Below are 26851 nucleotides of genomic sequence, written 5' to 3'. Positions count from 1 at the left end.
AAATACTAAGAAATTGTGAAATGAATGTACATTTATCAACTGTTTACTCAAATAGTTATGCTCATCATATAATTTGCATTTTGTTTTTTTCATATTAGATCTGTAGGTTGATTTTCAGTTATTCTTATAGGAAAATTAGACAAAAAATAATGTATTTTTGCAGTGTAGAGATATTAGTTTGATTGCATTACAAGAACTGTGCACTTGCACAAATGAAAGAGTTATTATGTTTCTTATGTAAATTTGCATGCATAGTTAAGATTGAATGAATGCACCCAATTTAGTACTAAATTTGCTTGAATCGAAGAGTAATTAATTTTGTGGTCTTTGCAGACCAGTGAAGGAGGTCTGATCTTCAACTCTACAGACCTCAACATGCTCAGTTCTGACTCAAGGTAAATAAGTTCTTGTTAATACAAGAACAATACATTTCAGAACCATAAAATGCTTCCTCGTTGATGTATTGTACAAGTTCGTGATGTTTCTAAATGTTGAACTGATAATGAGCTCTCCAGAGAAACATTACCTTGTTTATAGTATTGGCTTGCTGTTGCTGGGTTACTACAGAGAGTATGCAAACAACAAAAGAGGATAGATGGAATGAAAATAGTTTGTTTGCTTTGTTTCTGTCATGCATTATTAAATGAAATACTTTCATTTGAATTGTTTTTGTTTCTGCTTGAAGTTTTAACCAGTGAACATATTGTTGTAGTGCCTCATCCTCAGTCTGTGAGTTTACGTTTGTTGTTGTGTGCTCAGGGTTGCAGGAGCAGGTTGTCATGAGAACGGCAATGGATCAGCTCCCAGACAGCGACTAGCGGAGCAGCAACGGTACGTAGAGTGTTTACGAGAGGAGATTCATCTGGAGCAGAGACGAGCGGAGAGAGATCTGGAGAGAGAGCAGGCATGTCTCCGACAGCAACACGCTGAGAGTGAGTACTGAACATACTGACAAACTGAGTCGTACTTGATTCAATGCCAGATCACACTGTAGTTATAACAAAGTTTACTGCTTTGTTTTAACCTTTAAGAAGTATTCTAAATCTTCTCTGAGGCTTTTAAAACTTACTTATATTTTCCACCCTGTGAAATTTTGCACCTGTGTTTTGACTGTGTAAGGGTGTTTCTTCAACTGTGGGTGTATTTGGCCCTGTGGACTTTTAGAAATTGTTCACAAGTGAGATTTGCCTTTATTTTATTTTTTGTTTTCTTCACACTTCACATAAAATTTGAATTAAACATACTTTTTTTTTTTTTTTTTTTTCTCCTCGGTTAACAAATAAACTAACTTTTGATACAACTTTATTAGAGGCCGAATTGTTTGTTGTGGTAGAAATGACATGACATCTGTGTGACACCTTTAAAAAATTATATAAATCATTTTCACACAACAAATACTGAAGCAGTTGGTTTATTTCACTCTTTGTTTACATCATAAATATAATTCATATTTTTTGTGATGGATTTTCATAGATTAAGATTGAAAGTCTGGATCTGGGACAGCAATAAAACAATAAAATCTATGAATAAGGCATTTTGAAGGATAGCAAAAAAAAGAAATAAAATAAATGATGAAGATAGGATAAAAAGTTTTCAAGACTGTTTTAATTTGACTTACTTAAAAATTAAAAAGTTAGAAATCTGTTAGTTTTAACAAAAATTAACCCCTGGGTCATTATAGTGCCTAATGTTGAAGAAAACCCCAAAAATCTTTCAAACAGCACTAGAGAAATGTTAAAGGAATAGTTCACCCAAAAAAATTCTCCCATCATTTACTTACCCTCATGCCATTCCAGATGTGTATGACTTTCTTTCTTCTGCAGAACACAAACAAAGATTTTTAGAAGAATATCCCAGCTCTGTATGTCCTTACAATACAAGTCAACAGGGTCCAAAACTTTGAAGCTCAAAAAGCACATAAAGGCAGCATAAAAGTATTCCATATGACTCTAGTGGTTAAATCCATATCTTCAGAAGTGATAGGTGTGCGTGAGAAACAGATATATTTTAAAGTCCTTTTTTTACTGTAAATATCCACTTATAAACAGCCCTGTCCAGTAGGTGGCGATATGCACAAATAATGTGTCGCCCCCAAAAAAGGACAACAGCACGTTCTCCTTTTTTGGGGTGACACATTCTTCGTGCATATCGCCACCTACTGGACAGGGAGGAGAATTTATAGTAAAAATTTGTCTATTTCTTACCCACAACTATCATATTGCTTCTGAAGATATGGATTTAACCACTGGAGTCATATGGATTAAATGTTATTAAATTAATGTTAAATCATCTTATGAAATCATTATTTCAGTTACACAGCCTCATGTTCCTCTAAACTGTATTTATTTTTATTTTATTTTATGTAACTAAAGTCAAGCAGTGGATCTTGCAAGAAATGCAACGCCTTGCAGCCCACAGGGAGAAGGGAACACTGGAGTCAGGGGTTCAGACAGATTCCATTTTTCCTGTACTGAATGGTTCATCATGTCAGATGAATGTGGAGGAAGACCGTGCTGAAACAGTCCCACTATCACTCTTGATGGGTGACAGGAAAAGAGTGGTGCAGGAGGAACTACTGAAACATCACGCTCTGCGCAGGGCTGAGAATCGTGTGCGACGCAAAAGGTTACATTACCAACTGGAAAAGATTGCACGAAAGCGCCACCTGTTGGAGGCAAAGCGAGAACTGCAGAGGCTGGAAAATGAGCTTCTACAAGGGGGGGATGAAACCCCATCTCCAGAGCTGGGGTACACCTCAAAGTCCAGAGGATGTCCACTGACTTTCCGAAGACATTCCTTCTCTGCTGATCTTCTGTCCCGGTTGTACCCCCAGCACACTCCTATTTTCAGGTAAGTTTAAACCATCTAAACAACATTGTTAAAGGGATAGTTCAGCTTCATGGTGTTCCTAATCCATATGACTTACTTGCCTGCATGGAACACAAAAGGAGATGTTTTTTCCCATACAATAAAAATGAGGATAACATTCTGCCCAACATGTCCTCTTTGTGTTCCATGGAAGAAAGCAAGTTGTACGGTTCTGAATCAACAAGAGGGTGAGTAGATGATGACAAAATACAATTTTTTTGGTGAAATATCCCTTTAAGGATTCTTACTTTACCATATCTGATAAAAATGGAATAGCACATATTACGGAATTTGTATGTGAAACATCTAGATTTCTTTAGTTAAATTGATCAGTATCATGAGACTATGAACAGTGGATTGTGATTGCTATTTAAGAAAATATAACTGTATCAAGTTTTTTTGTGTTTTCCCAAACAGCCAGTTCCTCAAAAGGAATAGATCTTCTGAGTTTACAGCATCTCTTGCTGGCTTTGATTGCCCCACTACATGGGTATCTGATGAATGCCTCCAAGATCAAAAGATTAGAAGGCGTTCAAACACAATGCCCTCAAGATATGACCAAGGATCTTCAAATTGGGCTTCAAGTATTTCAGAAAGCCTCATAAGTTCTGTAAAAGAAGCAAGATCAGCTGGAGTGACTGAAACACATGCTGTACTCTCAAAATCACTAGTCAAGAAAAACACAAGTGACCAAGACAAGCTTTGTCTGGATTCAAACACCAAAGCCACTAGAAAAGTATTGCCAATAATAAAACAATTAGGCACACAGAGACATTCAGTCAAGGGGACAAAAAGTCTCTCTCAAGGTGGCAGCAAAGGTTTGGAGACCATACGCAAGGTTTTTTCCCGCTCAGTTGGCCCAGGGATCAGGACTGCCTTGGTCAAGGTTTTCCACAAGCCACCATCAGGGTCCCGTGGTGGCAGAGGTGCAAAATCTTTGAACAAAACAGGTCAATTTAATGAGAAATCGAGCAAAAAGCAAACTGTGAAAAACCATATAAAATCGACAATGTCCTATGAAAGTTTAGAGCAGCTTAGCTCACTGAAACAGCAACAGAGGCACTGGCATAGTGCAGAAACTCTGAGTACCAAAAAGCAATGGGTTGGAGGGCAAAAAGAAACTGCCAGATGGGTTGAAAAGAGTGGTGTGGAGGATCCCAATGGATCCTCAGATTGTGACAGTATCTTCTCATTGGATTCCCTCTCATCTGCTTATGCCACAGCTCTAACTGAGCAGCTTCAGCTGGAAGAAGGTGATTCCAGTGAAGCTGAGAGTGAAGACAGTCAGATGTCCCAGGATTCCCTTGTTATGGAGAGTAGTGGGAAGCATGTTACTGCCAGACCAGTGCTGAGGCTTCAGAATGTCCCCAACTTTGGTAAATTACCAGCCTCATGTAGCTCTCACTCAATTAGGAATAAAGAGGAGATGGAAATATCAAAAGAAGTACCTGCAGAGGTTTTCTGGAGCCTAAATGGAAGTCCAAAGTTGAAAAGGGAGAATGACAAAGGCATGGCTAGAGAACCTCCACACATCTTGGGTCTAGTATCTGAATCTAGACCCTGTAGTGGCGCTAGTATCAGAGAGACAGAGAATATACTTGCACTTACTGACGCATGGTCATCCACTGATGCAACGGAAAGCCCCAGAATCAAACAAGATCTACACACAACAATAGAGAGCACTAGCTGCCAAAGTTCTACAAGTCTGGATCTCTCAAACAGCATGAACTTGTCAGAAGAGCTCACCTCACCTCGTTCTGACTCCACTCAGGGTGCAAACACAGTGCTTGAAGAACAAAACGACACATCCTTTGAGAACACCCTATTGTTAGATAGCCACGAGAGTAGTGATCCTGGTTTTACCATGGTGCAAAGAAGCATTGAGATGTTGAAGGATTATAATGAGCTGACTAGCAATGCAGAACCATGCACAACTTCTACAGATACCAATCCAGATGGAGTAGCATACACTAATAAACCAATTGCTGAATCTGAACCACTGAAACCCACTTTGACTGAAGCACTGATGATCAACTCTTGTTCCAAAGATGTTGACATCTCGACAAGCATGAGTAATTTACAGTGCTTCCCAGTTAGCACTTGTAGGAAAGATTTACATATTAAAGAGGAAAACCCATTATCTTACCCAGTGCACCCGGAGCATTCTTCTGTAAAGTCAAACTTAAATCTTAGAACTGGCTGTCAGGTTTTAGCATACCACAATGCAGGAGATCCAGAAGTCAAGAGCTCCAAAGATGAACAGGGATTAGTATGTGAAACTCCTAGCAGGATGGACCATCCCAGTATCAATGAAGAAAATGATGGCAATGACAAAAACTTCCGGCAAGGCTATGAAGAAAATGATTGTTTCTACCCAAAACAGTACAATACAATGTATTGCTTACGAGATACCAAAGATTATGCATTGTCAATCAAACAATCGGAGAACCATGATGAAGAAGTTAATACTTTTGATAGAGATAATGGACACTTTGGTGTGCAGTTAGGGAATGAGTCAATCATTGGAACATGTCAAAAGTACAAAGATTCCTGTAAAGCTTCTATGGGAAATATGAAGCTTCCAAAGAAATGTGATGTAGTGGTTTCAGACACTGAATCAGTACAGTCAAATATGGATCTGGAACACTCTGCTTGTTTAAATGTCAACAAATCTGCTTATTCAGTTATCAGTAGAAAATCAGTAACAAAGCCTTTGGAAAATTTGCTCACTGATCAAGATCTGAATGAGAAGGAAATCATATGTGCACCATTAACAAGTGATGCTCACAAGGCTTTAATCAGCAAAGGTCATAGCAATATTTCTAGAAATGAAAGCAATACATTTGATAGTGGTTTGACACTGACAAATTCTGCAAGCCTGAACTTTAATGAGAACAAAAAAGAGGACAAAAATAATGCAGTTCAGATTATGGAGAGAAAGACATTTAATAACAGATATTTTCAAATGAGCGACTCTGCAATTCATGATAAAATATCAGAGGTGGTGAAAGAACATTTTAATATGTCTCTGATCGAAGACTTTGGAGAAGATCACAACTCAGAAACAAACAAAGAAAACAGTTCATCAGCTATTCTGGATGGTCTGAAGTCCGAGATAAACAAACATAAATTTGAATACGAAAATATTCAAACAGAGAATCCTACAGGCGGGGCTACAGTGCACTTGGTGAACTGTGACACACAAATAAAATCGAGAAATTCTTTGTCCTTGAGAGATCAGACAGTCTTAGTAACTAAAGAAAAAGATGCACATAGTATGGAGAGACCCTCCACAGAGATAAAAGTTGAACAAGAAGGTCACGTATGTGGGAATATCAGCGATAAGATGCAGTCAGAGGTATATTGTGCCATCGAATCACAGAGCATAGATGGGACAAATGTGAGCAAATCAGTGTTTTCTTGTGTAACAGAAACCTCTATGGTTGTGAATACATCCAGAGAGAAAACTGTTTTCTCTACCCAAGAGAGCAAGGATTGTGTTGATGCTTTAAACACTGCTCAAAAGACAGATTCAGTGAGCAAAGGGGTTATGGAGGGTAGCAGAATAACAGGAATAGAACCACAGCTTCCATGTAGGAATGCACAAGTGACTCCATCGCTGAAGCAGACAAATGGGTTAGAAAAAGTCCAGAAAGCTGACCAGCAGATTGCTCAGGTAGTCAACGACAAAACAAAAAGTGGGTTGGCTGCTACAGACATCCAAGGGCACAAATATGACAGTAGACCACTTATGCATGGACATTCAAAACTTTCAAATGAAACTTTGTGTTCACCAGGTCTTAACAAGATTTTAACTTTGTCCAATAAAAGCAAAATTGAGGTGTCTCCACCCTCTGAATCTACAGTGAAACATACTGCCTCAGGTGTGCACTCTGAAGGGAGTGATTGCAGTGGAAATGCACTTGATAAATTTCAGCAAGCCATGGAAGAAAGTGCTGCAATATTACCTGCTTATTCAGAGGTACAAAATGAAAATGCATATATATGCCCATATAATACAATATCAAGCATGGAACATTGCCACACAACAGCTGATGATGATACTCCTGAAGCCCGACCTTTAAGCAAGTTAGCGTTTTATGAATTTGTGCCAGGAAACCTTGGAAAACATCACAGTTGTGTGAGCCAAGATAAAACTGGTACCAAGCATGCCCTCGAAAAAACTACCCCCGGTATCAGTAGTAGTCATGATAAGGACAGAGAAAGACCTGTGGAGCACAAACATCAGAGTTCCAGATTCGAAGATTTTAGAAAAGATCCCACTATTTCAGATTTGGGCCCTCACAGTTCCTCACAGTCACAAAGACTTCAATCGCGCATTGTGCTAAAAACCTGTGCGGCTGTAAAAATCAACAAGGAACCACAATCAGAGAATCAGTCAATCATGGAGATGCCGACTAAGTCTCAGTATAAAGATGGTTGTATCAAAGCAACTCAGAACTGTAACAACCAACCTGTGAGAAACCAAGAGCCACCTACGCCTCAAAAGCACCAGTCAACACAAATGCAAAAAAGAGAGCCTGATAAATCTATGGTCAAACCCTCATCACCTGTTGAGGTGTATCACAAAACTCCTTCCAGTCTAAACGCAAAGGAACATTATAATTACAGATGTGAATCAACAGACAAAGTTAGAGGAGAACATCCCACAGAAGTGGATGATACAAAACATGTTGATGGCAATGTTAAAGATGATAGGCAGAGAGGAAAACAAAAGCGATACAGAAGGGCCCATTTTACGGCACCTCCAAGTTCATCTACTGACTCAACACCTGATTTATCTTTGGATGAGAGTACCACATCTAAAATTCATGTGTCTAGTAAGGCGTCTCATACCAAACCTGGTTTACAGGCTTCTGGCAGACAAAGTGTTGTTGCTCATGACAGACACAGAAATCTTTCACTCCATGAACGCAGAACATCTTCACCTTCAGCAAGCAGTCAAAGATCGTTAGAAGTGCAATCAGGAGAAAGACACACCCAGCATCCAAACACTGGTATGCCACGCTTTGAGTTTGGAGTCACCATGGGTATGGAAGCTGAGAATGAGATAATTGCATGTCGGGTAGAGCATGGTTCCACTGACAAAATACAAAAGACAGAGGTGATTGAAACAAAGGATGGAAAAGACATGAGTAATGGTTCTTTCAAACCTATTTTAGATGTTTATGTGGATGACCAAGCACAGCCAATCTTGCATACAAGAGATTCCGCAATGCATTTTGCCTCAAGCGATATTAACCCCTTTATTCATACAAGAACTGCTATGGGGTTGAACCGAGCAGTCCACAAAAACCAGGCTTTTGGAAGTGCTGCCAATATTTCCGGCCAGCACTTGCCGCTAGATAGTTCAAACATGAACATAACTAGGTGTTGTAGTGTAGACAATGGCTTAAATAATCAAAACTCCCCTTTCAGTTCCCATTTGAGAAATTATGCAAATCTTAAAGGGCTCTCTAGCACACTGAGTAGTGTTGAAGATTCAAGAGATCAAATTTCTTCAGCGCCTCTGCCGAAGGAAGGTTCATATTCTTCTAGTAGTTCAAATAAGCAGACCCTATCAGCTTTGAGATGTTGCGCTTACAATAGTGCCTCAGTGGAGTTAAACCAAAGTTCAGGTCAAGTTGATGACATAGTACTGGTCTATTCCTCCGAGTATGAATCTCAGGAACATGGAAATCCCTGTCAAAGCAAATGTGATCATGGCACACAGACCACTGAGGTTGATAAGGACCTTAAAAGAAAGAGCCATCATAGAAGAAGCAGCACTCAGACACCAGCGTCCAAACGAGAGAATGGTGTGCCGACCACATGGGCAAGTCTTCAGAACATGTCTGAACATCTCTCTGACCTGATACACAACACGTCTGATCTACTGGGGAACATACAGTGTATGCGAACAGGGGAACGACCACCAAAATATGAGCATCCTAAAAACTTTTTCTAAAAAATTTTCAACTGTCTATTCAGGCGGTAACCACAAGAAGGACTGTTGTACGCAAACTTCCGTGGACATTGGGATCCAGACTGATAATTCTTCGGCAGCGAAGAGTGCTACAGCCCATGAAGTCAATGTTATTGTTAAAGTGATTGGCTCAGATTTTCAGAACATGTCCGAACTAGATGGTAACACCAATATCTTGAGTGAACAGGCATTTGAAAGGATTAAAAGCATGCCTGATTTGTGGTCCAAAGGCTCAAAGGCAGCAGACAGTCCAAATTCTCAAATATCTCCACCAAAGGTTTTTTCATTAGAGACTGTTGCACCAAATCAGAATTCCCCAAAGTTGGAAGTGTTTGAAGTTGACAGTTCCTACAAAAAGTCTTCATCGAGCTATCTTGGAGCAAAAGAGTTCCTACACATAAAGAGAGAGGAGAATCGGCCATATCAGAGCAATGTAGACCTACGGAATCGCTGTAATAAAGTCACGCTCATGGATCGTGCATCTTCACCCATCCTTACTGTAAAGGCTGCAAGATATGCCCAACAAAGACAAGCAAAAACCTCTCAGCGTATAACATACCATGAGACAACTGTGGGCCAAAATCTCAAAGAGAAACAGTGCTCAGATCTATACAAAATTCCATTTAAAGATCATGAAATATCTAATCATGAGAATAAGGTTCTACATCAGGAGAATCTTAGTATCCTTCACACTCAAAATACTAAAATATCCACAGGTATGTCAGTGTCATCCATGACCCTTGAAAACCAGAGTGACCTGAGTTGTCCAAATCCAAATGGATCTGATGAGTACTCTACAAATAGCTTGTCTTCAAGCACCAAATGTATGCAAAATGAGAGAAAGGAGCACTCTCAAAGAGTTAGGGACAGGGTAATGATTCATTCCACTACGAGCTGTTCTCTATCTCAGCTACAAATACCAAGCAGCACAACTGCTGCCCAAACTTCCCCATCATCCTCGGATAAAGTCAGGCAGTCTCAATGGGAAAGCCCAGACAGATTCCATTTGTCAACTCTTAACAGCCAGTTGAATCATAGTAGCACTATGCTAGAGAAATATAACAGATCATCTGAGTATATACTGAAGAATTGGGATCATTTGAATCAAAGTACTCTGGAAGATGATGCAATGTCTTTGGTTCCAAGTGAATGCAGTACTGATGTTCTGGTCAGCATCAATCCTCTGACAGAGACCAGCCTGCTCAAAGAACATCAGTGGATCCCTGATGATCTGCCTTTGCACAACAAATTTACAAACTGGTCAGGCATCAAACAGAAGCCACCATCAACTCTGAGTAAAATAAACAGTCCATTCGTACAGTTCTTCTCAGGGCTCAGTCCCAATTACCGGCAGCCAGTGGAGTCCCAAAGTCCTAGCTCGATCTGTAGACTAGAACCCTTCGAGGAGGCCAATAGTAGAACAAAAGAAATTGAGAGGCTGAGGAAAGAGCGTGAGCAGGTTTTGGCATCGCTGCATCTGGATCTGAATCCTCATCAGCTGACTGTTGAACTCACTGAGGCCAGGCTGCATTACGGTCAAGGGGAAACAGACACTCTGCTTAAAATGCTCAAGTCTGGTTCCAAAGATGAACCTTCAGCCTGTACCAAACAAGAGCTCCTTGACAGGTCTGTATTAAGTTTGATTACTTTATTATTATTATTATTATTATTATTATTATTCATTTAAAGGTGCTGTAAGCTATTTGTTTTAATGGAATGGCACACAGAAAATGTCCCTATTACCTGACAGATATCACTATATTAGTCTTTCTAAAAAATACAGTATATCAACTGTCTCTGTGACAATGTTAGTCTCTGTAAACTGAAAAGAAAAATTTGGCTGCGGGCCATGGTCAGATTCTGTTTAGCCAATCAGTAAACTTTGATTCATTTTCTGCCTGCCAATCATTTTCCGCATTTACAGGGCAGCCCATACTGTATATGGGAAGCAGGAAGCTGAGAGTGTTGTAGTTATGCCGTCTCAAACTCGTATGTCTTTCTTTCCTCTGTGCAACACAAACAAAGATATTTTGAAGGATACATGATGTGTGTTTGTCCATACAATGCAAGTTAATGCGGTCCAAAACTTTCAAGCTCCAAAAAGGACCGAGTGTGTGTACTGTACATGAGCAGAGTGCATGTACAGAGTTTTGTGTATGCGTCAAGTGCAAGGAAGTGTAATCGAGCTTCATATCATGATGGCGTCAAGGAGACTGCAGATGTCAAGTTTTATAGTGATGGAGTTACATTTTTGGTCTGTTTTTCACCCAAAACCGATTGTATTGATTCAGAAGATGATTAAAGTTGTATCGATTACCTTTATGCTGCCTTTATCTCCTTTTTGGAGCTTGAATGTTTTGGACCCCATTGACTTGCATTGTATGGACAAACAGACATCATATATCCTTCAAAATATCTTTGTTCGTGTTCCAAAAAAGAAAGAAAGTCATGCGAGTTTGAGACAGCATAAGAGTAAGTAATAAGATTATTATCAATTAAAAATTTTGGGTGAACTATTCCTTTAACAACATATTCAGTTTCATAAGCAGTTGTTAATTTGTTGTGTAAGAAGGTCATTTTGCTAGCAATGCTATTGACAACACTGAGAATGATGCACTGCTGCTTGCCTGCTCCTTCTCTGATTACAGTCTCAACTGTACAATTGTAACTTTGTAGGGACGGGGATTTGAAAAGAGGTTGTGTGTCTAATTCAGTGGCGAAATCAAGTCTGGCGAAAGTTCCAGAATGGCTTACATTGCTTACGACACCTTTAAGTATTACAAAGTTCTGCATGTTTAAAGTTATTATTATTTTTTGGTATTATTATTATTATTATTATTATTATAAACTTTGGGAATTGTTTCTTTAATTTGTACAGTTTGTTATGAATAGAATTCCATTCTGTCATTAGGCACAGGAGGAGTATTGATAGTTTGAGAAAAGAAAGAGATGCCCGTCTTCAAGCGTCCCGCCGGGCTCGAAGCCTCAGTCCCAGTAAGCACCGGATCCCTGAAAATCATGAGAAGGAGCAATCTCAAAGAATTTCAGACCTACCAAGCAGGCGCAGGGAATATCTGCAACAGCTCCGCCAAGAGATAGTTGAAACTAGCAGGTAATTTAGAAATACGCAAAACTAATTGGTCAAAACTAATTAAAGTTTGACTTCTATATACTGAACCAATTGTTCTGCCCCAGAGTTCCCAATCCACCAAGGCGGGAGGATCAGTGTCCATCTGATATTGAGATTCTATTGCGCGACTACAGCCGTGCCCGTGAGGAGGCCAGAGCAGAGATTGCACGTGCACGAGACAGACTCCGCGAGAGGACAGAGCAAGAGAAGAGACGGCTTCAGCAACAAGCTCTAACACAGGCAGTGAAGGTCAATGTTTCAGAGAAACCGTCTTGATCATATTTGTCAACCTTAATGACCTTACCTTGATTTAAGCTTTTTAAATTTGTTCTGTTCCTCTCTCCTCTTGTCCTACATAGGATGACCTGCAGTTTCGCACACGCATTAGTAACAGTACATTATGCACTGGTTCAGACCTGAGTCTTTCTTCTGGGCCTACATCAGGCTACAACAGCAGCAATACTGCTTTACTGAAAGATAATACCTCACCAATAATACAGGTGAAGCACAGCACCAAAAAATGTACTTTCATGCTAGTTAAATTTTAAGGGATAGTTCTCCCAGAAATGAAAATTCTGTCATCATTTACTCAGTCATGATGTTCCAAACCCGAATTACTTTCTTACCTCCATGGAACACAAAATTATATGTCGGAGAGAATGATAGCCTCAGCCAACATTCACTTTTAATGTATGGAAAAAAAGATGCAATGAAAGTAAATAATGACTTGCATAACATATAGTATTAACTGCTGAACACCTCCTTTCGTTTTCCATGGAAGAAAGAAAGTCTTGTGGGTTTGGAACAACTTGAGGGTGAGTAAATGAAGGAAGAATTTTCATTTTTTGAGTTAACTATTCCCTTAGTAATGTTAATGTCTTTACCTCTTTTTTTCTCCTCATCCCTCAGGTTAATGGAGTCTCAGGATTCAAAGTCAGGACTCGACCTCCTGTGATGCCCTTACAGACTTCAAAAGCCCAGCGTAGATGGCTGTCAGTCCAGGGTGAGCTGTAACCCTTTAAACCAGGGGTCGAGAACCTTTTTTCACTAAGGAGCCAATTTTTTAATTTTTGCTTGATGCATTTTTTCCGAAAGAGCCGTAGCGCAAACAAATAATTTGCTATTTTCAAAATAAATAGTATTTAATAAACAATAAATAGTTTATTGAAAACATTTATTTTCAATAAAATAAAATGTTTATATTGCCCATAGACTACTCAAAAACACAAAAACAAACAAATATGCAAAAATCAATAGGTAACATGTTGCAATATGGAATTGAGTACACGTGTTTGTGCGGGTCTCCATAAAATTACTTCATTTTACAATTGTTCATGAAAAATGTAACTTTTGGACTGGGCTATATATAAAAAAATATTTTAACGATAATCACCGATTATATTATCAACCCCCCTGCCAAGGGTTGGTGAATATTTTTGCTTTATTGATTTTGCTTTAAAAATTAAATTAATTTATTGAAACACGAAAAATGTAAAAGACATTTCTAAATTCAAATTGCACTTTAAACCAAACGAAAAAAGCAATTAAAAAAGTGATTAAAAAATCTTATATATAACCACCTCCCCAAATCCAAACATTTATCATCTCCAACGGCCTCATTTGCTATCACGCAAGCAGGTGAAAAATTACTAATAGTCTACAGAGTAAGAACTAAAGACAATTATAAATGTAAAGATAATTATAATAATCATCATAATAAATAAGCCTAATAAATTCCCTTGTGTTCCCTAAAACTAAACGCTTTAAACTAAAAACCCAAGGGCTATGCTTCAAAGCCACTTCATTAAAGGAATAATTCATCCAAAAAATGAAAATCTGTTTCATTAATCTGAATCACTTTTCTCCCTAGATGTCAACCTGGAGACATCCATCACTGGATATGAGCCAGAGTCCTCCTCCACTCCATCATCACCTCCCTGTGCTCGACAGCGCACTCTTTCTTTTGGCTATTCCTCATCTTTATCAACTTCATATCAGGATATTGCAGACTGCACTCTTGCCAGTGCTATTTCAGAGGTATGATACTTTTCTGACATGTTCTAGTACAATTTGAACCATATGTCAATGTGAAATGCTAAATGGACTTGCTTGGCTGATTGACTTCAGGTATATTTGGCCTCTGGAGGTGATGTGAAGAATCTACTGGCAGGGAAAGCAAGTGCTGGCTGGAGGTAAAATAATATGTATAATGTGCCTTTATACTAGTGCTTTTTGTGTACATCCGAGTTAGTTTGACATCTAGATTTTGGTTAATTGGGATGGTGTGAAAGCTGTTTAGGTTTAAGGTTAGGGTTAGGCTAAGTAACCCCTACACCTAACTTAGGTGTATACCAGTGAACCACACCCGAGTCCACTTGAAAAGATGGTTTGTTGTGCAGTCATCTGGAGTTGATATGAAGCAGTGTGCCCTAAATTGCTAAAGTGAACTGCTATTTATGATGTATAATTTACATCTGATGTACAATTTGCAATGGATCCTATCTGAGCATGCTACACAACTCCTTGTCCAGGCTCTTGTTATATCTAGACTGGACTACTGCAATGCTCTTCTGGCAGGCCTTTCTGCATGTACAATCAAACCTCTGCAATTGATCCAGAACATGGCGGCGCGGTTGGTCTTCAACGAGCCAAAGAGAGAGCACACGTCACACCTCTCTTCAATGAACTACATTGGCTGCCAATGGTTGCTTGCATTATGTTCAAAGCATTGATGCTTGCTTACAGAACAAACACTGGCTCCGCGCCTCCCTATCTATACTTACTACTTCAGGCCTGTGTGCTCTTCAGAAGCTTACGTTCTGCAGGTGAATGGCCCCTTATGACGCCATCTCATAGAAACACAAAATCGCTTTCATGGTCTTTAACTTCGACTGTGTCCGCTGGTGTAATGACTTGTCAAATTCCACCTGATCAGCTGTTTCACTAGCCGCTTTCAAAAAACACCTAAAGACACAGCTCTTTCGCGAGCACTTACCCTACCCTACTAATGCACTCTTGGCTACATTTACAAAAAAAACAAAAAAAGACCTCTTTTCTTTCACCTTCCTCACTATGGTTACGTCTCTAAGCAATTTTGAAACTTGTTTTACAGCATGTTGCTTCCTAATGTCTCCTTAAGGGGATTTGACAGGTTTAATACAAAGTCAACAGCATTTGTGGGATATTGCTGATTACCACAAAAGTTATTTTGACTCATTGGATCTAAAAGTACAATGTGAAAGGAGATCAGCAGGGGGACGGGGAGGAGGTGGTATCGAACTTGGAACAAGCGAGCAAACCAGATGTGAAAACAGCCTTGGATTGAGTTCTGTTTTCATGTGTCATTACTGACCAGGCACCAAGGTGTGGAGAGAGGCATTCAGGTCTTTCACAAGGCCACATCCAGGCCCACGGCTCATGGGTTTTTAGGAGCAGTGGAGCTGGAGAGACCTATGGCCAGTCTGTGGTGTACGGTTCGAGATCACTCAAAGACTCATCTCTACCACGAGTCTGTCAGATCTGCCTGGACACGACCACTGGATGAAAGTACACAACTAGGTAAGACACAAAAAGGTTACCCAGTTTTCTTGAGAACTACAACACTTCATGAAAAAATCATTAGCTGCAAATGCTGACAAAAGCAACATAAACTTTACTGATTGTATTGCCTTGTGTTGATCTCTTTCTCTCTATTTTTGTAGTCTACCTGTTGACAGACACATCCAATTGCCAGCTTAAACAGCCTCGGGACTTCTGCTGCCTCAGCACAGAATCAAAACGGGTATTTTGTGTACTTGACTTTCCTGAGACTGGCTTTATAAAAAAAACAAGGTTGTGTTTGTTAACATTACTAAATGCATTACTAAATGAACCAACAATGAACATTATATTTTTACAGCATCTTTGTTCATGTTAATTTATAAAAATACAATTGTTTTATTGTTAGTTCATGTAAGTTCATAATCCAGTAACTAATGTTAACATATACAACTTTTAATTGTAAAAATGTATTTAATATGTATTAAAATGAACATTTACCAGGATAAATATGTGCTGTAAAGTATTGTTCACTGTTAACTGATGTTAACTTATGTCAACAAATACAACCTGTAGTGTTACAAAAAAGCCTGTTCACAGAGTCAATGACGTGACACTCATTTTTATGTTGCTCAGATCTATTATAGAAATGGGTCACCCAAAAATGAAAATTTTGTCATTAATTACTCACGCTCATGTCACTCCAAACCCGCATGACTTTTTTTCTTTGCGGAACACAAAAGGAGATATTATAAAGAATGTCGCGATCCCTGATTTCCAAAATGGCAGATGATGGTCACTCATTTTAAAGCTTACAAAATGACCCAAAGTATCATAAAAGTAGTCCATGCAGCTTGTGTCATATTCCAAGTCTTCTGAAGACATACAATAAGTTTTGGTAAAAAAAAAAAAAAAAAAGTTTATTTTTTCGTTTTTTATTAATTGAAAATATTGACTACCAACATAGCTCTCCTTTGCGTGTCATTAGTGCATAATGAATGAGCTTCTTTCATACAATCCTATGATGAACATGTTTTTAATTTCTTTGAAGTAATTTTGATTTAAAAAAATACAAAAAATGTCAAGTGGTGTAAGAGCCAGGATATTGTAAAAACAAAACAAAACTGAAAGTCTTGAAAAAGAAATGTTGGCATAGTATTTTTATTTCTTCAAAAAACAAAGTGTGAAAGAATTTCTGTTTAAAATACTAATATTTGAAAAATGTTTGTCTGCCAAATTAAAGTCAGTGTAGTGTAACCAATATGCTGTTGGCTATTTTGTGGCAAGAAAAGTTATTGATACTACATTTTCCATTTTTTGTATTTATTTTTTTTTTTTAAAGAAATGTATGATGCCAACATGTAAACAAAGATTACATTCAAAGAATTTAGCACATGATTTCTCCTTTTTATTCATTATTTGACCCTTTTCACCTCTCTCGTACATCAGCTGCTCTTTTGATATCACATTTTGAACCATCCTCTTTTCCTTAGGATGATATGTGGGTGTTGGCCATGCAGTCTGTGTTTGAGGAGACACTTCCACGCCCCAGTATGGATACTGTTCGTGGTGAGATGCTGCCCAGCGCATGGATACTTCAACCCAGCCAGCGTAATGGTCGAGAGGTTGTCACAGTCATCTACTTGCTACAAGTGAGCTCGTTTCCCCATATATCCTTCCCCTCATCATTGTGTATCACTTATCAATTGTCACTAGAGTGATAATCTGTAATGTCTGGGTAACACTTTAGGTTGTATTTGTTAACATTAATGCAATTGTTAACATGAACTAAATACTTCTACAGCTTTTATAAATCTTGATTTAAAGTTAATTAACAATGCATGTAGGCATTATGACCAAAACTGAACAAGTTCTTTGACATTTGCAAACAAATCAGAAGTGTTCTGTTTTGATAATTTAGAAATTTTTCATTGCACGTATTATTGCAGTCCGTAAAAACATCAAACTAATCAAATAGCCATGTGTCATATGTCGTTGGAAAGCTCTCAAAGAGTATAATACAATGAGCAAGTAATAGCTAAGTACATGTCTTTGACATACATTTTACATTTTACAAACAGGTGTTGCTCATAAGCCGCGTTTTTGCTTATAACTTAATGAAAAATAAACAGAACATTAAATATATTTTATATACCATTACTTGGAGGAGGCGATTCCCATTTAAATGAGCCCACACACAACATAATCGGATGCATACATCATTAGTTAATCTACACGAAGCACAATGTGCACACAGCACATTTTTCCTGGATCAGATGACTTCATTGGAAAGATGCAGTATGATGTCCAGTGTCATGGAACACTAAACCAATCGTATCAGGATTCAGATCACTACAACCAGAAGTGGAAGTCATCCAAATATGGGCAGAAAGGATCTCTCACTCTAATTACATAAAGCCACCAGGAGATGGTGCCAAGTACATGACACAGACTCAATGATGGCTCAAATTAAACAGAATGGAACTGAATGAGATCTCGTTACTCATGCCTGCATGCTTTGAAAAGAGAGCATACAGTTCCTTTAGTCATTGTTGTATTTGCATATGTAATTAGTTCTTATGTACAATTGTTCTGTTTAATTTTTTTTGGAGATGTTTTTGGACACTAGTATATATTTTTTTTAATGCTATAACTTTTTATTGCTTTGTCATATCAACACAAAATTTTACTAAGTTACAGGTGACATGATTGGGAGCAAAACAAATGTTTTTCGGAGCTACCTTATTTACACCCTGAGATATATAATGTTAAATCAGAAAAATAAGAAGTTTTTGGCTCAAGTTTTTTTTTTCAGCAGTTTCTTAGGCCAAGAGTCTTATAATTTATCATAATCTATTTCATTAAACAATTTGAAAAGTTTTCTTTAAAATGATACCAAACAATTGACCCTTTGTAGAGTTAAAAGTCTTTAAGTTTGGGCATGCCACTGAAACAGGAAATGTTTAAAAACACATTTAGAGCAGGGGGGCCTGGGTAGCTCAGCAAGTATTGACGTTGACTATCACCCCTGGAGTCGCGAGTTCGAATCCAGGGTGTGCTGAGTGACTCCAGCCAGGTCTCCTAAGCAACCAAATTGGCCCGGTTGCAAGGGAGGGTAGAGTCACATAGGGTAACCTCCTCATAGTCATGATTAAGTGGTTCTCGCTCTCAATGGGGCGCGTGGTAAGTTGTGTGTGGATCGCAGAGTGTCCACATGCTGTGAGTCTCTGCAGTGTCATGCACAGCGAGCCACGTGATAAGATGTGCGGATTGACTGTCTCAGAAGTGGAGGCAACTAAGACTTGTCGTCCACGAGGACCTAGTAAGTAGTGGGAATTCGGCATGCCAAACTGGGGAGAAAAGGACACATTTAGAGCTTAAAGGGTTAACATGAGTGCATTATAAACTAACGTGAACCAACAATAGTTGGGTACAACGGGGCTAAAGGCCCCCCGGGGTAAATTGTACATTTGATTTTATTTTCTCCCAAAACACTAAATAGCAAAAAAAAAAAAAACTACCACAGTACTTTCCTTAACACCTGTTTGTCACTATACACAGCCAAATTTCCTGATCCATGAGATCATTGCGTGCATTTTGTGGCATTTTGATCTTATATTTAATCATATTTTAAATCTCTCAAATTTATGTTGCTAATGAAAATCCCTCAAATTATCACATTTATTTTGAGACAAAATACTTATTTGTCATTTTCAGTTTTGTTACACATGATTAAATTAAAAGTTTTTAAATAACTAGCCAATAAGTGAAAGGATAGTATTTCGGGTAAAAAGCCCCCATGTTACAGGGGCTTAAGTGCCCCCATAAAACACATTGCTTTTCTTAAGTGGGGCGAATAGATTTGTTATGAAGAATGATCAAATTGGGCTCACATTGACTGATCTAATCACAATGGAGATCAATTTGTATATAGAATACTTTAAATGTTATGAAATGCCAAATGTGATTGAAATGAACAGGAAATGGTTAACCCTTTTCTGAGTAGTTATTTTGAATAAATAATTATCTTAATTTGTTACTCAAAAAAGCAACCTGCTGTCTCAGATGTATTTGCCCAAGTTTACAAATGTTGCCCTATCTGCACAATATCACTATAACCCCGCTGGGGGCCTTTTACTCCAAGGTTATGCTGTAAATATATTGTTCATTGTTCATACTTAATGCATTACAACTAATGTAATAACAGCTAATGTTAACAAATACAAATTGTAGTAAAGTGTCAATATTTGCAACATTAACAATAGCTGCCATATTGTGTGTATCTCCCCCTATAGGTGGATTTGGGAACTCCGTCCTTAGCTCCTAGATTGTTGAATACAGTGTCTAGGAAGCAAGCAGCTGTCATAGCGGACCTTGATTCTTTCTTCTCTTTGTGACAAATCAGGTTATACTTAATAAGCACTTACACTAAAACCCTGAAGGTTTTTGCTAAGATTTGCACCTCATTTTCTTGCTCTTGACTTGATTCTTTTTTGCATAGCACTGATGGTATGATTATATTGTGTAACAAATTATCTTGCCACTTTCATTTAAAAAAAATCTTTTTAGTTTGTTTTGTTATTAGGTAACTGTTTAGGGTGCCCTCATGTGCCAAAGTATTGATTGTTGAAGATAAGACTTTAAATGTTTAAAGTAAATCCCAAAGCTATTTTCCATTTATGTATATACTTCTCACTTGATTATCATTTGATATAGACTATACTATGCACAGCTCTGCTTATTTTAAGAAGTGATCCACTGTATTACAGTATTCCTTTATTCCACAGTGGCCTTAACTGTATACATAGATTATAGACATGTATCTGGATTTGCATGAAAGCCATTATGTTTTGAGGTGATAATCAGGAGAGCTTTTGCTAAAGCACTGTAGAAATGGTTTTATTTGTAACTTGAACAGCTGAAGGATATTGTTGCCACTGAAACAAACAAAAATATGCAGAATAATTGTTTCTTTTCTTTTTCAGAAATACTGTACATGTCCCTTATAATGTTTAACCTGTCATACCTAAATGTAAAATAATTTATCATTTGATGTTTTATGTTTTAAACTGTTCTCTTGTTTTGGACTATTTTTATGTCTGTTTGGAAGAGCTTCCAAATCTTAATGACTTTTAATTTATGGACCAGAACATATTTTTATTAAACACATTTGCCATTTTTCATATAACCTTGTTGTTGTCAATCATTATTAAGCCTAGCATTTAGAAATGCCTTGCTTCCATAAGAAGACATACTAGTCAAATTAAAAAGTAGTAGCTGATGATATGAACCATGAAGAGTGTTCAGTTTGAGATCAAATTTGACTCCATGATCCTACTTTTAAATACAGGTTCCTGGTCTTATTGTGCATTTTTTCCAGTGAAAAAAAAAAGGTCTTCATAATCTTTCATCATAATATAATAACTTGCTCTGCCAGTCTGAAGGACTTTCCTGTTCGGCATCACTTAGGCTGTACAGGCAGGGAATATTTGATGGTTGAACACAGTAATTTCATTGTGGTTAATGTCAATGCTATTAAGGTTTCAGCAATAATAGTGCAGTATTGTTATGAACTAGCTGTGTTTCATTGGTGAACGAATTCTTAAGTGAACTAATTGTTTACATGCAGTTTATTCAAGGGTTTTAGCAGAAAGCGCCATCATGTAAACGAAAATGCTGTTTTCCTTACACCGTTTAAGAGACACCTGGGTTTCTCCCAGAGAACGCAGTTTTATGTGGTGATGTAAGCATGTAAGCTGCATTCTTATAGGTTTTTGAGGAGTGTGCATGTGCGTGAACAGACCAGATAACAAACGTCATAGGATGGAGCCAAACAATAAGTCAACACAGCGGAAAGAATTTCAACATTTCTGAGAGTACAGTGGGGAAAAAGCACATGCACTATAAACTATACCCATTTATACACACCAATGTAAAATATTGACTGTCCCTTACTTTCGCATATATGTGCTCGTACACTGGGGGAATCCCGGAGTTTTACATAAGAGGGAAGAGCAATTCCGCTGCAGATTGCGATGGAAATTTAAGGAAACAAACACAGCAACAACTCTGGAATATCTGGAAATAAAGTGAAGCAACGGAGAATAAAATAGGGAAGTCTTCCTCGGACACCATGTTTCTTATTCACACAAGCGCCGTGGGGATATTACGTTGCTGAGAAGATGACTGCTTACTGACCAAGCCGCATGTATACAAGAGTAAAGAGTACGCTGCTTATACAGTGCATGTAAACGGAAAGGCCACTTTTTTGCAATTAGCCACTTTCTGGTGTCCATGTAAACAAGGTCATTTATTGTTTCTGTGTTTTCTACAGAATCAGTTAAGTCAATAATTGAAAGACTTACTCATAACATTAAAAACGCTCATTTGTTGCCACCTGCTGGCGGGAATTTGGAATCTCCAGAAACAGTTATTGGATGAATCAGTGAATGAAATAAAAATGAATGATGAATCAAAATCCCCAACACTATATGGAAAGCCATGAACACAGAGAAGTGGAGTGCTGCAAATAGTGAAACTTCCCAGTGCTGTAACATCGCTCAATCAGACTGAAGAACTGGAATTAACTGTTGCATTCACCTTTTTCTGAACACGGAAGATTTCCACGATTCATTACGGAAACCTGTTTTCGTTTTCCGGTCTCCAGTGTTTTCACTCACATCGGTTTAGGCTATGTTTTTACATGCTTAGCAGACAATGTGATATTTAGCTAATAGACCTTTTCACAGCAGTGCCATCTTTGATTTTTGACAGGAATGACAATGAGGCTGTGAGGGATAGACGTAAAGTCTCTTCAATTGGTTGTACAGTTGATTAAAGTGTTTTTGGATCGTTGCGCTGATGAAACATTGAAAAATATCTTTCCAAGAAGAAATTTCAGTACACAAAAAACGTCAGACAACATGAATTGTGGAAAATTAGATGTGGTCCAGGAGCTTTTTGAGAACTTTATACAGTGCATGTCATTTAAGAGATGGTAAGTCTATCCCTCACAGCCTCATTTTAATTCCCGTCAAAAGTCAAAGGCATAAATTGCCAAATAAGAGTAAAATTCAAAAGTTTAAAGGTACACTCAGGAAATTTTTTTTTTATAAAGGTTTTACTCCAAAACAAATGAACAGTAATTTTGAAACATATGTATAAAATCATGAGCACTGACATGCGGTGAAGACTCCAGTCATACCAGTCAGTAACCTTATAAAAGCTGTTTTATTCTACATGGAGAGGGTCCACACATGGGGGCTGCCATGTTAGAATCACATGGCCAGCCGAATACTACTCGCTTAATCTCAGTGACCGTCCTGTTATTGGACACTTTCGCTCATAAATTCATCATGGCTGACTGTAAATAGTACATTTCTATAGTCTGATTGCACCTTTAAGGAGTTGGGTAGATGACATGAAGCAATGGCACCAGGGTTAGTTATGCAGACCATTAACTACTTTGAGTTAATATGACAGACAACAGTTGCACAAGTTGAGCCTGATCTAATTTTTACGGCAACTAACATGTAAAACAGTGTTGTTCTCCATCTGGATCACTTGTTTTAGTCGGTTTTAAATGGCTTCTTATGGAAACTGGAACCAGAAAAGCCCAGTGGTAGACAGAATCTTCATGGCCCAATGGTTGGTCAGGAAAAAAAATTAAAAAATTCAGAATTAGATGTACTGTAGCAAGCAATCACAAATGTGTTCCTTTTTTATGTTTGAAACTGATATTTTTGGAAAATAAAAAAACAAAGTCCAACACTGACTGTAGGCTAGTCTTCAGGTTGTCAACCATGTGGAGTCTGCATCCTGTAAGACCACTACAAGACACGTCCACTACAAGGCACCCTCCAACAAGTTACCCCCCAACCCCCCCCCACCCCCTTCAATGAAACGGTGAAATTCTGAGGTCTTGCAACATTTGGATGTACATTCAAAAACTGTTTGTTGTGTTTATTTGGAGTCCCGCAGCAACCCTACAACAACACATATCCTTACCCCTAAACCTAACTATAACCACAAATATTAAAAGTAATCAGTTTGTTAAATGATTAAATATACCGCAACTTTGTACCATAAAACACAATCATGCTGCCACATCACTAGATGGCGATAGTGACAAGAAACATGATGAAATTAAAGGGAAGAAACTATGCTAAGCTAATAGGCTAACCGGTTCGCATGTGAGTTATCTGGAGAAAACAGAACTGAGAAATTTTTTATTTAATCATTTATATCTTCGGTTTAAAATTATGTCACATATCATAATTTTAAAGTTATTTTTTGTTATATTTACATAGTTAAGACAACATAAAGCAATAGAGCGCAACAGTGCCCGCCCACTTTTTCAGCTGTCTGGATTTCAGGGTGTTGATTATAAGTATAGAAACAATATAGTTTACGTATATCACGAAATATTCTGATAAGCACAAATATATTGCGAAATATTCGGATATAAACAAATATATTGTGAAATATTCTGATATACACAAATATATAAGTATTTTGGGAGTGCGGGGAGACTGACTCGTTTGCGTCATTCGGAGTGCATCATGGGAGTGGGTGGATGTTTTCCGAGAGTATTTCGCAGGCTTTGTTAGCCACGCTTCTCTGATTGGTGAAGCTTTCTGCTGGACCATGGGTAATGTAGTTGTTCAACAGGAATTCCGCTATTAAAGATTATTTTTAAACAACGATGTTGAAATAACACAGATGGATGGCTTCAACGGAATCATATACCATCGATGAACAACCTCGGAGCTCACGGTAGGTCTGTCTTTAAAGGTTTATAAGTTAGCGTTGAAAATCAATTAGTCTATGGAAGGAATGAACAGTTACACTCTGTTGCATTTGATTTAAATAGTTTTTTAGCCAATAGAATCACTTTATGATCCAAGGGGGTGGGCGTGAACTGTAGTGGGTGTTCCTTGTCTTCATGCAGGATGCAGACAGATACACTTCCATGTGAGGGCGCTTTACTGTTGTACACAACTGAGGAATAGGATTAGCCTACTTGCAGTACTGATATAGGTGGACTCACTGATGGTAAAGTTGCAGTAGCCATTATATCATATTATTTAGTTTAATGGTTCATAATGATTATCCGCATTAATGAACTGTATGGCATAGGCTACTAAACATGTATGAAAATGCCTTCAATGTATTACAGTCAGCTAATCGTATTTTTTACTTGCACAAAATGAACACATACAGTGAAGTATTTGGTGAACTTAAAGTTTTGGGTTATTACAATTCCAGCTGTAGTATCAACACATTACTTTCCATATGCAAAAAAAAAACGTGTTCAATAGTTAAAAAATTAATTAATTAAAAAAAACTCTTGGGAAAACAGATTCCAGTTAGCATATCCAGACAGTTACTCGTACATCGACTAGAAGCGGCGTGTAAATATTTGCACAGTAGTTTTATATTTATGCAGGGCCTGTGACATTGCATTAGAGGCGGGCAGTGCGCCATTTAAAGTCAGTGACTATTGACAGCGCTCAAGCAGCGCTCCGCTCCTACACTTTATTTTTAACACTTTGGGTGGGTCAGACAGCGGCTGATGAGAATGAGTGTTATGTGCGGCGACCCTGCGCCCTGTCCCTGCCCCTTCAGCAGCTCTCCTCCACCGTGACCCAGACCTCAGCGCCTCTCATGGAATTATTATTACTGCCCTTCATATAACGGATTGTTATTATAAAGACCTCGACAAAGAAGCGTATTATTATTCCGGATTGTTTTTGCATTTGTATAGGTAAGTAATTGTGAAACTGTGCGTAGTTCTAGAAAGGTTAGCTTGAGTTTATGGTGTCCAGTGTCATTTGATAACATATATATATAAGGCTTTGTTTTCATCGCATTTGATATTTGTGTGTATTTGTAAGCAACATAATTTAAAAACCCAATTAATTATTGTTCTTACACACACACACACACACACACACACACACACACACACACATATATATATATATATATATATATATATATATATATATATATGTATATATATATATGTATATATGTATGTATATATATATATATATATATATATATTATATATATATATGTATGTGTATATATATATATATATATATATATATATATATATGTATGTGTATATATATATATATATATATATATATATATATATATATATATATATATATATATATATATATATATATATATATATATATATATATATATATATATCGCACAATCTTATGGGAAGAACAGCAACCTGTTGAGTCCTGAAAAACTTTTGTGTGATCACATTCATGTTGATATGTGTGAACAAGGAAGAAAAAGCCCTTGGAGAAAACAATTTAGATGCAAATGTATGCAGAACAGTTGGCGGAAACCTACAGAATGTCTTGCTTTTTATTTTCAAAACCTTTGTATTTCTTAGAATGAAAGTTACATTCTCTTTAAAGAATAATTTGATTACTCTCATCCGTCAGTCTTTCTTAATGACAAGCTACACAATGGACTCTCAATCAACATACTTCATTGGCCTGCACCCTTTCATTCTCCACTGAATAAACAAAAGAAAGCAGTTTCACAATATCTGTGAAAGAAAAACATCTGTTCTGTCACTGGGCCTTTGAAATGCCAGCAAAGTTAGGTGTGCTGTTCTGACCTCACCTTATAAGGAGAACTGGCTGTGGTGTAAAAATCAGTACCTGCTGTTCAAAACTTCACAAAAAGACTATAAAGTTCATTCCAGGAATAGTTTTGTATTATATTTACTATTAATTGTCTGATCTGCTTGCCTGAAGCTCACTATTACATATACTGCATGTTTAATGTGGTATTTGTACCCATCATCCAACTTATTCTCATTTAAACACTTAAAAATGCTTTTTGGCACCATAGTGCCAAAGGCCAGCTGTTTAATCCATGGCACACATAGTGGGTTATGAATCATACCACACCTCAGTGTGGCCTCTCCCCTCACACATGTGAGAAATGCCCCACTGGGCTGCTTCCTGGACAGTAGATAGCCGCCCTCTCATCCTCAGTTGAAGAATTTGAGCAAAAATATATGGTGGTTATGTTGATAGATATTATTATATAGAGATAACCGCTTTTTACTGCAATTGCATACAGTTATAACCAATTATAATGGTTATTATAATAATAAAATGTAATGTTTCCATATTGTTCAGGTTCAATCATATTTCACGTATAATAATATTTCAATATTTATAAATATTTAATATTTAGAACATTTTAGTACATTTTTAAAGGAATAGTTCACCTAAACATGAAAAAATGTGCAAATGAAATTTGAGAGCTACAGTCAGGGCCATTTC

The 26851-nt window shown here is 37.6% G+C and overlaps 2 protein-coding genes across 2 annotated transcripts in view; both read left to right on the top strand.

Annotated features, from left to right (window-relative positions):
- The window catches only part of stard9 (StAR-related lipid transfer (START) domain containing 9), a 66500-nt gene extending 57519 nt beyond the window's left edge, over positions 1–8981 (top strand). The window contains exons 19-22 of the mRNA XM_051722209.1: positions 334–395; positions 760–932; positions 2373–2850; positions 3286–8981. Of these exons, the coding sequence (XP_051578169.1) occupies positions 334–395; positions 760–932; positions 2373–2850; positions 3286–8836 (6264 nt within the window). The 3' untranslated portion in view covers positions 8837–8981. The remainder of the gene's footprint in view (positions 1–333; positions 396–759; positions 933–2372; positions 2851–3285) is intronic.
- Positions 8982–25037: 16056 nt separating this feature from the next.
- LOC127454795 (spectrin beta chain, erythrocytic-like) overlaps positions 25038–26851 on the top strand; it is a 39037-nt gene continuing 37223 nt past the window's right edge. Inside the window, exon 1 of the mRNA XM_051722211.1 lies at positions 25038–25287. The gene's annotated coding sequence lies outside the window, so the exon portion shown is untranslated. The remainder of the gene's footprint in view (positions 25288–26851) is intronic.

This window comes from Myxocyprinus asiaticus, chromosome 17, assembly GCF_019703515.2.
Source record: "Myxocyprinus asiaticus isolate MX2 ecotype Aquarium Trade chromosome 17, UBuf_Myxa_2, whole genome shotgun sequence".
In the NCBI taxonomy this organism is placed as follows: Eukaryota; Metazoa; Chordata; class Actinopteri; order Cypriniformes; family Catostomidae; genus Myxocyprinus; species Myxocyprinus asiaticus.
The sequence above is the reverse complement of the archived record's forward strand: the minus strand, read 5'-3'. Positions and strand labels throughout refer to the sequence as shown.